Source organism: Notamacropus eugenii, chromosome 1 (genome assembly GCF_028372415.1).
Source record: "Notamacropus eugenii isolate mMacEug1 chromosome 1, mMacEug1.pri_v2, whole genome shotgun sequence".
NCBI lineage: Eukaryota > Metazoa > Chordata > Mammalia > Diprotodontia > Macropodidae > Notamacropus > Notamacropus eugenii.
This window is the reverse complement of record NC_092872.1, coordinates 97,905,045-97,916,074: the sequence shown is the minus strand read 5'-3', so window position 1 is coordinate 97,916,074 and position 11,030 is coordinate 97,905,045. Positions and strand designations below refer to the sequence as shown.

The 11,030-nt window shown below is 38.5% G+C and overlaps 1 protein-coding gene across 3 annotated transcripts in view; it reads right to left on the bottom strand.

Moving 5' to 3' along the window:
• Window positions 1–11,030, bottom strand: part of SVEP1 (sushi, von Willebrand factor type A, EGF and pentraxin domain containing 1) — a 321,762-nt gene that overhangs the window by 19,206 nt on the left and 291,526 nt on the right. For 2 of the 3 annotated variants that reach the window (XM_072610622.1, XM_072610607.1), the window contains exon 45: window positions 6,501–6,596. The exons of the other annotated variant lie outside the window; for it this stretch is intronic. In XM_072610622.1, the coding sequence (XP_072466723.1) occupies window positions 6,501–6,596 (96 nt within the window). The remainder of the gene's footprint in view (window positions 1–6,500; window positions 6,597–11,030) is intronic. 3 annotated transcript variants of the gene reach the window in all.

Here is an 11,030-nt window from a genome sequence, read left to right as displayed (position 1 = left end):
CTGGAAAAGGTAGAAAATGACAAGATTAAAACACACACATACACACACACACACACACACACACAGATGAACAAATGATCATTATTTCTGAGAGTAAATCAGATTACACTCTAATAGAAAACCACAGTAGAATATTTTCCTTATAAAAAGTCATCGTGTATAAGAAACCCTATTATCAAAACCAATCTGGAACCAGGACACAATTTAACTCACTCCATCGTTGAATGGAGTCTTCTGCTCTATTTCTTGAGTATACTTCTTTAGGGCTTCAGAAAGAATTTTCTTTCCCATAACCCTGAGGAACATTAATATTACGCATTATTATCTCCATTTCACAGATTTAAAGGGTATTCAAAGGTCATCTAGTCAATTAATCAGCAAATAAGTGTCTAATATGTGCCCGGCATTTTACTAGATACTGCAACTAGTCACTATTTTTTCAGATAAGGAAACAGAGGTCTAAAAGGTTAAGTTACTTGCTCAGGGTCATGTAAGTAGCAAGCAGCAGAGCCTGAATCAGAACCCTGTTCCTTGGACTTAAAACTAGCCCTGTTTTGAGTTCATATGGGTAAAGTAGTATGAAATCTATCTTTTGGGACCATTTGGAGGGTTTGTGGACCATAAGTTAAGAAGTCCTGGCCTAGAGGGTTGAATTTGAAAGAAAGTACAATATGGTGGGTGGGGCAAGAGCCCCAGGTACAGGAAGATTCTCTCCACACCATCTTTTGTCTTTCATTCGGCACCTATACTATGAATGAATGACTGACCCCTGTTCGGGTGTGTGTGTGTGTGGGTGGGGGGTGGGGGGTGTAGGGTGTGTGTGTGTGTGTGTGTGTGTGTGTGTGTGTGTGTGTGTGTGTGTGTGTGTGTGTGTATGTGTGTGTGCCTGCTGACTTCACAGCCAGAGGGTAGGGATGAAGACTGATACATTCCTATTATCTTTTCACAATGATATTTTATGTTTTATGAGTAATATTTTGTGAATAACATTAATAGAGAAAAATATAGTATCCTAGTAAGCCAACAAAGGGTGTAGGGATTCAGAGATCACACACAGAGCAGCTATATTCTGATAATTAGGATAAAAATTGAAGGCACATTTACAAATCTGGGGATGTCAATGGAGGAATCAAATGAATCCTTATGCATACTCAAGTGTTCATTTATGAGTAGGATATAGTTTTGAAGCACAAAAGGTCTGCCTTGAGCCTGCTGGAGGATTTGGCCTATAGAAGTTAATAACTATGGTCATGTTTCAATTATTTCTGACTCTTCGTGACTCCATTTGGGATTTTCTTGGCAAAGATACTGGAAAGTGTTGCCATTTCCTTCTCCAACTCATTTGACAGATGAGGAAACTGAGGCAAACAGGGTTAAGTGAATTGCCTTGAGTCACACAGCTAGTAAGTTTTTTCCTTCTACTTTCTTTTCTTTTTTTAAGTAAGTTTTGGAAACATAACAATTATAGTAAGACACATTTATAATATACAGTGACAAGTGACAAACATTAGTGTATGTAGATTTCATTTACCCAGGACACTGGGTAAAAAGTACAATGAACATTGGTTTTGGAGTCAGGAAACCTGGGTTGCAGTCTTAAAAGTACAGCTACCTTACAGGTCTTATAACCCATCTAGAACATATATAAAAATCTCTTCAAACCATATTTTGAAAAAAGTTCTTTAAGTTTTCTACACATATTGATTAACTATCCAATCCTGTAACAGCTAACTCCATTTAGGCTTGTAAGAAGCCAGGATTAATCCAAATTGTGTACATGGACAAGTAGGTAAAAAATTCTTCTTTGTAGAATCGGTTAGAAAATCTCCACAGAGGAATCAACTCATCTCTATCAATTACCGTCAGCATCATTTATGTGGCCAGATTGGAGTCACTTAGCAGTGCTAGACCTAATCCAATCCAACCTAAAAAGTACCTAATGTGTGTAAGGCCCTATTCGAGGAACTAGAGATGCAAAGACAAAATCAAAAATAGTCCTTGAATCTGAGGGGCTTACATGCTACTGAGGGGGATTGAAGGGTGGAAATGAGATGTACTTAAACAGGTATTTGTGTGTATGTATACACAGACATTTATGCATGTACATATGTATATATATCATATATATTCATATATATAATACACAGAGAGATGTAAATACTTTATAATTAGAGTAATAAAAGCTACTCTAAAATGTTGGGGACGGAAGCTCAATTCCAGGTGGACAGTCTCAGGCGGGTAAAGGTGGGAACTTCTAAATCTTAGAGTTCTCACGAGACCCCCCAGGAAACGACTGGGAATCGAGGTGAACCGAGCTATCTCGTGTATTTCCACCTCTTCCCGTGAGAAACGTGATGGGAGAGAGCTCTCCCCGCCCTCGAGATTGTCCCGGATCTGGGCACACTATTGTTATCTAACAGCACGGTATTCAGATGCAAACTATGCTGCTGGAGGGTTTAAGTAGGATCAGGAAAGCCTGAAAGTTCTCTTGGGCGGAGGGGCGCGGAGCGGACAGGACACAAGGCTCCGCTTTTCCTCTTTCTTCTCTCCCCTCCCCCTCTCTCCCCAATCTCTTATTGTAAGATCTTTGCCTCCTTGGGAGATTCTTCGCTCCCTCCTAAGGAACAATTCCCCTGCACTTGTAACTAGACCCTGAAATAAAGCTCAACCCTTGTTTGACTCTGGAACGTCCTTTCTCTCATACGAGCATCCGGTTTGGCCAACCGAAGACCTCGGGATAGAGGTAAGAAGACTCGGGTAGCCCTCAGGCCTCTAGGCCTGGCACTAAAATAAGAAATTTATCCTTGGAAAACATCAGCCCACTCTGCTAAGTGCTGGGAATACAAAGAAAGGCAAATAAGTCCCTGACCTCAAGGAGTTCACAGTCTGATGGAGGTGACAACGTGTCTGTTTGTATTTGTATCCGCAGATCTTAGCATAGTACCTGGCACATAGTAAGTGCTTAATAAATATTTTAATTTAAAACAATAACAATGGAACTTTTATATTTTAAGGATCTATGTTCCTAGTATTCAGCAATGATTCCTCCTTCTCCACCATGTCTGTCTGCTCAGATATAGGCAGCCATCTGTAAGTCTCTAAATGACCCTGGCTACTTCTTGAGAGGCTAAGCCAGGCATGTACTAATGTTTTTTCTTCTGTGAGATGTACCAGACCAAATTAGACAATTTGGTTTAGCTAAAGCCCTTGGCTCTCAGAATGTGTATTGTATTTTAATAAACCTCAGGGACTTCTGCTCTGATGTGAAGATATTATCTTAATCTCTAGGTATAAATGTTTATAAAAGTGATGAAAACATTTCTTAGAAATTGCTAGACCTTCCCTTGACACTGCAGTCTCTCTGTATGTCCTCAGAAATAGAACATAGTAAGCCAGCTGTCTTTTCCTTTTGATGTGCTTAGGACTACAGCTTAAATCAAGTTGGCAGATCACAATGACCATGAGTAAAAAACGGGTTTTCTAGGATACAAGGGCTTTGTTAAACACAGCTAAGAAAATGAACCTTGACATTTTCACTAGTCAGGCTTTAAAGTTTAAAGATCTTGAAAACCCACTGTCTATACAGGGCTGATGGAGATACTGTAGCTAGAGGAACAGAAGCAACTATAGATAAGCAACAATGAGATGGAGAGATGCTTACAAGGCTGGTAAAAGGACCAGTCCCAAGAGAAGTCATAAATCAATAAATGGTCCAGAAAGTTTATTTGTTTGTGTTTTTGAATGAGATTTACAAACAAGAATTTTCATCATATTTGCCTTTGGTTGTAAAGATGAAACCTGGCATAATGGAGAGAGTTGTTGGACTTAATGTCAGGAAGACCTAGTTTCAAATACCACCTTGGATGTATGTTCATCCTTCGCTGCTGAAGAAGACCATGCCATCAGAGAAATGATGACATGACTTGAACTTGACTTTGTTTTGAGTGAGGGAGGGCTGTGCAAGTCACCAGCCTCACTTCTCCTCCAGAGCCATCTGGATCCAGTGACCAGATATTCATCAGGATGACTGGAGATGACTCAGGATGAGGCAATTGGGGTTAAGTGACTTGCCCAAGGTCACACAGCTAGTGAGTGTCAAGTGTCTGAGGTGAGTTTTGAACTCAGGTCCTCCTGACTCCTGCACCGGTGCTCTATCCACTGCACCACCTAGCTGCCCTAACCACCTTGGATATTTACTAGCTTTATGATTGCACACAAGTCACGTAATTGTTCTGAGCTTCAGCCTTTAGTCATTGAGACTAAAAGTTAGAGAGCAATTGGGATGAATTTCAATAGAAAGCTTGGGTTAACCATGGACTGACAGATTTTAATAAGCAAATATTTCTTTTTTGTTTCAGTATATGTTGATAAAAAAGAGTAAGAAAAAATGAATTAAGGGTTTAAGCGAATGGAAGGCACATAACATGCGTCAGTGATCTGGAAAGTTGGTTTATCAAAAAAAAATTTTCATTGTGCTAAGTTCTTTTCTGACAGCGTAAAATGCTTCCACTTTTGTTTCAAGATTTCTACAAGATGATGATGATGATTACTGTTTTTTAAAGCAAGGGGCACCTCAAAATGCCTTAATATAAATTTGGATGCCAACAGAGATCTGTTTCTTGTCATGGTTCTCATGGTTCATATCAGTCAATCTCAAAAAAATTAGGAAGTTTAACACCCTTGTATGAACAGGAATGTTTCTACTTTTTAAACTAAGGACCAAAAATTACAATTCAAAAAGGAGTGATACTTTAAAACACTTGCCGACTTCCCAGTTTTCTTACACAAGAAGAGTCACATTCTTAATGGTGAGCCTGAGTTTGACATTTGGCAGAGGTGACTAATCACAATGACAAATGTGACATACTTGGCCCCTCTGTATGTGTGGTGGGAAAGAAAAGGGCCCATGGAGTGTGAGTGCATGCGTGTGTGTGTGTAGTATAGGGTAAACAATATCTTATATTGTAAAAGGCAGGGGACAGCATGGACAGTGACTATACAGGGTGCTGGATTTGAAGTCAGAGGTCCTGGGTTTGAATCCTGGCTTTGTCACTTATTACCTATGTGACCTCAGGCAAGTCATTTAATTTTTTAGCCCTAGTTTTAGCTATCCAAACAGTGGGGTATAGTAGATGATCCCTAAAGACATGTGCCTAAGAACTTTATTACAAGCACCTCTCCATAAGAAAGCTGTACTCTTCCCTTGAATGGGATGGGATATGAATGTTAGATGACTAGAATTTGATATCTGAAGCCAAAATTGCATTCCAAAGATTCTATTGCCTATTAACTTATGATGGCAAAGCAGACTAGAATTACTATTCATACATGTAGCCAACTGCACAGTTCTCTTTTTTTGGGGGGTGGGGGTGGAAAATAGGGGTTTAGAGCTGTTAGAGGCAGGGTTACAGCTGCTGCTGCTGTTGGTGGTGGTAGAGGCAGTAGTGGTCCTTTGTTCTTGGTGAGGTTAGAGCTGTAGGGAATTTCTGGTGAAGGAACTCCTATCAATGCGTAAGAGTACAGATTGTACAACTTACAGTCTTAGATAATTGCCTGGAGGGCACTGAGAGGTTAGATAAATTGCCCAGAGTTACATAGCCAGTATGTATCATGAGCAAGACTTGTACCCAAGTTTTTCTCACTCCAAGGTGGATTTTTTCTTTTTTTCCAGAATATTTCATTTTGGTTTAAAATTTTAAGTTTCAAATTCTATCCTTCCCTTGTCTGCCCCACCCCAGATGGTAAGCAATAGGTTATACATGTACAATTATATAAAATGTTTCTGTATTGATCATTTTGTATAAGAAGACTTGAATAAAAGAAAAAAATTAAAGGAAGAAGTTGAAAAATAGCCAAGTTCAGTCTGTATTCAACCAATAGCAGTTCTTTTCCCAGAGGCAGATGGTGCACTTTGTCATTGGTCCCTGAGGGTTGTCTGCGATCACCGTAATGCTGAGAATAGCTAAGTCATTCATAGTTGTTCATTGTACAAGATTGCTAGGATTGTGTACAACATTTCCTGGTTCTACTCACTTCACTTTGTATCATTTCACGTCCAGGATTTTCTGAAATCAATCTGTTTGTCATTTACAGTCATATCTCACAGCTTGTTTAGTCATTTCCCCAATTGATGGGCATACTCTTGATTTCCAATTCCTTGCCACCACAAAAAGAGCTGCTATAAATATTTTTGTACAAATAGGTCAAGGTAGGTTTTCTATCTACTATGCTCTGCTTCCTCTTCATGTTAATCACCAAATGAAATAAGTTCCTACAAAGGCCAAGCTCACTCTCAAGATGACTTTCTGAGCTAAAAGAGTCCAGAAAGGTTCTCTAATGCTACACGCACACACACACACACACACACACACACACACACACACACACTCCTTCAGACACCCTTGCCATGTGTGATCCTACTATGAGAAACACTCATGTTCTTGTCCTAGGCACATACATGCACATATCTTTTCTAGAGATTGTTAATAAAAGAGACTCACGTTCTTCACAGAGGCGTCCCATCCAGCCTTCCAGGCAGGAACATGCATTGGGCCTTTGGCAAACTCCTCCATTTTGACATGGAAATCTACAGACAGCTATAAAAGAATAACAGTCATCAGAACCACTATGGCTAGTTTCCCATTCATAACATGTCCTTGATTCTTGAGTTTCAGGGGAAATAAATAAGTTATGTTAATAAACTTCCAGATGGAAGTTGACCATGTAGAGATTCTTATTGGCTATTACTATAGTACATCACTGCTTGTCTCTACACTTTGATTTAAGAAATTTCAGACTTAGTCAATTATCTAGTGTACACAACTGGATGCTTTGAGGATGCACACACACACACACACACACACACACACACATATTCAACAATCAAAATTCCTGATGTCAGAGAAGTAGAAAATCCAATCTTGAAGGGACCTTTGAAGGTCATTTAATTTTACCACCTTGTCTTTAGGGGAAGACTCTCAAACATGTTACATTATAAGGAACACAATTTCATGGTCTCCCATTCTGACTGTCCAGTTTTGCTTGGATAAAGTGCTGGCCTCAGCATCAGAAAGACCTAGATTTAAGACCTGCCTCTTCCACATGACTCTGGACAAGTCATGTGACCTTTCAGTGCTCCAAGTAACTCTTTGTGAATATAAGCTATAGGATAGGTATTGAACATTAGTACAGCAAATTTATCATCTGGAGTTTTGCATACCAATAATTTCACGAGTTCAAACAACCCTGGCAATCCATCCCCTTCCCATCCTACTGCTCCCCTTCAACAAATAAGCAACACCTGAATCTTTCATGTCAAAGTACAGTATATCTCTCATTTGTTCTGTTTATAGCACATGTAGAGAATACTTGTCAACATCTATATAGCACTTTAGATATAATTAAAGATGTTCTTGCCACCAAAGACTTTTCTTTAACCTAAACCATCATTTATCCTTCATTCTAATGAGGAAGCAGTTTCTGCTTCCAGAGAAAGAACTGGTATTAATTGAATACAGACCGAAGTTTGCTATTTTTCACTTTCCTTCTTTAATTTTTTTCTTTTATTTGAGTCTTCTTGTATAAAATGACCAACACAGAAATGTTTTACATTTATTGGGGTGGGGTGGGGAGAGGGAATAGGGAAATATGGAATCAGCAATCAACATGATCACAATTTAGCCTGCATAAGGCTTTCTCTACAATACTAGGTAGCACGATTGTTTATAAAGTTGCATTTTTCCTCTCTTGCTCTTAGCTACAATTGATCATAAATTTATACTCTGTACTCAGATCTTTAAAGAAAAGAAACATGGCTTAAAAGTAGCAGGCACTATGGTATAGGAGAAGACCTCCCCATGGTTGAGGAGTTAGGAGGATCCAAGTTCTAATCCTTGTTCTTTCATTAACTAGATTCTGCATAAATTACCTCACTGTCCATATCTTAAAAAAAAAGATGTTGGAGGATATTATTTTTAAAGCATTTCTTGCATCTTTACTGTTATACATTTTTATTAACTAGTTGCAATGGTCATGAAAATACCAGCAGATAAATAAAGGTAGGAGGAGGGGAGAAGTGCATGAATCTATGAAACAAACATTTATTAAGCACGTCCTATGTGCCAAGCACTGTGCTAGGTCCTAGGGATACAAAGAAATGGTCCCTGCCCTTAGGAACCTCACATTCTTTCAGGGAAAACAACTGGTATGGTATAAATATACGGTAGATGCGTATGAAGCAGTTACAAACTATTTTTGGTTAGGAAGGCACCAGTAACTATGGAACTTTGGCAGAAGGTGGTACAAGCTGAGTATCTTGAAGGAAGTTAGGGAAACCAAGAAGCAGCACTGAAGAGGAAGAGTTTCTAGAGAATGAAAAGACACCAAGATGGAGGAGATGAAGGTTGGAGCGCCATGCTGGGAGAATAGCGCTAAGTACGTCAACGTGGTTACATTGTAGAGTGCATGTTGTTGTTTAGTTGTTTGCAGTCATGTCTGACTCTTCGTGATTCTTTTTGGGGTTTTCTTGGCAAATTGGATTGGTTTGCCATTTTTTTCTTCAGCTCATTTTACAAATGAGGAAACTGAGGCAAACAGGGTTATGTGATTTACCCAGAGTCATACAGATAATAAGTGTCTGAGGCTGGATTTGAACTCAGCTGCCCATAGAGTGCTAAATGGGAGATTCAGGAGACTGGAGGCATAGGAAGGGGACATGTTGTAAAGAGCTATAAATGCTAAGGAGTGGAGTTTGTAATTGATCCTTGAGTTAAACTGGAGCCATTGGAACTACAGTTTTTAAGCAGAGGCCAGTGTTTGATGCCTTTGCAATGCTCTTTTAATGGAAGTGCCACCCTCTACATGCCCCCTCTCAGCCCTGAGCAACCTGTCTAAGCCTTCTTTCCTTCAGGAGGACCCTGTGCTTTGAATATAGCTCCTTATTCTCTTCTCTGAGCCCTTCTTAGACCAGAGATGTCAAACACAGAACTCCTGAGCCTCAAGAGTGCAACTGAACCATATTAAAATGTAATGGGAAATTATTTAACCAACTAAATAAAAAAACCATAAAATATAGATAATATCAATGTGTGGTTTTCAAAAAATACGAAGCCCACTGGGATCCTGGTGAATGGTTTAGTGGCCCCTATTTCTACCTGAGTTTGACATCACTGTCTTGGACAACTGTTACTGGGAAAAGGTCTCATCAGAAGATGATAATGATAATATCAGAGAGACAGATGTGTTACATGGGAAGTACACGGAACCTAGATTCAGAAAACTCATTGACGGTAGGTATGTGGTCTATATGGACACCAATAGTAGGCATGTCACTGAATTTCCTTTTACTTATTTGTAAGATTGTGAAAGCCTGATTTATGATACAAAGTTCTTGTTCTTGTAAAGACAGGAGATAGGGACCAAAATGCAATTTGTGGATTGTAAAAGATAAGGACTGGACCCATGATTTCATTGGCATAGGAAAATCCCAGGTGAGAAAGCTCCTTCCACAAAGCAGATCTACACTTCTCTGTAACTTATAGTGTTACAGTATGGCCTAGGATACAGGGGAGGTCATGATCTGCCTAGGGTCACATAACCAGTACATGTCAAAGTAAGACTTGAATCCAGGTTTCAAGGGCTCTAAGGTAGGCCCTCTATCCAATATGCTCTGCAGCCTTGCCATCAGTTATAAAATATATGATTTTGAGTTGCTGCTATTACTACTGTTAATGACTTATTTTTGAAATGAGTGCTTTACAGGGGGTAAAGTATTTTCCTCACCATATAGGTAAAGTAGGTGATGCCTTTGTTAGCACTGCCAGAGGTCACATTACCATATAGTAATCCAAAAGATTGGTAGTTTGAAGCATCAGTGGTAATGCACACACAGAAAAGAAAGATTTTCATCTTAAAGCAGGCTTATTCCAATTCTATGGTCCATTATTACTAGTGTCAGCTTTTTCTTTTTAAATTATATCTTACAAGTCCAAACTCTCGTACTTAGATAAAATACATGAACGGTGAATTCATTTTTACAAATGGATCTCATGGTAATTTCACAATGAAATTGTCTTTTAAAACACCAATAGCAAAATCCCCTTGTAACATTAACTCAAGAATAGCTATAATTGGCATGATATATTTGGGTGATAACTGTAAGAGTGGATAAGTTTAATAACGAACTGAGCATTTTCTCACTTAGGTACTGAACAGGCTGAGTGCTGTCTCTTGTCCTATTATAATCAACATTTTTGTCATCATTTTTAATAAAAATTTAATAGAGGTTATCAGCTTTTTAGATTTATAAATGAATGGAAAATATATTGGACAGTTTAAAAATTGATGGAGCTAGATTTTGGAGGACATGTCAGAATTAAGATGAAAAATAATCTCAAAAGGCTGAAATATCAGACTGAAACTAGCAGTACACTACTTACAGTTAAAAATGTCAACTGAACAATGACGTGACAGAAAATTTCTGGGTTAGTAGTACTTTGTATGAAAAAAGTGTGTGTTTTTTAAATGGTCTAAACAATTAATATGAGTCAAAATTATAATCTAGCTGCTGAAGATGCTAATATAAATTTACGTTGCAGAAATAGAAGAGTGTACAAATCATAATTTTTCTTATGTTCTTTGACAGGGTTAATTCTAGCTACAATATTACATTCCCATTTAAAGGAATATTGATAAACTATAGGTTTCTCAGAGGAGAACATCTAGGGATAATAAGGTATTTAGAAATCATGCCATATGAAGTATGGTTGATAGGTCTGGCTGTGTTTATGTTGGAGAAGGTAAAACTAGAAAAAGACTTGAGATATGTTTTTAAACATTTGAAGGGCTGTCCTTGTATTAGGGAGATTGCTAGAGGCAGAAGTGATCAAGTCCTGTCCACTTTGTATACTTTTTAGTAGCACATATTTTATAAATTCGTGGTTTTGTGGTTAGTCAGTGACCATAACAGAGAGCTGAAAGACAGTAGATATCTGGAACCAAAGCCAATGAAAAATATTAGAAGCACAAATGTG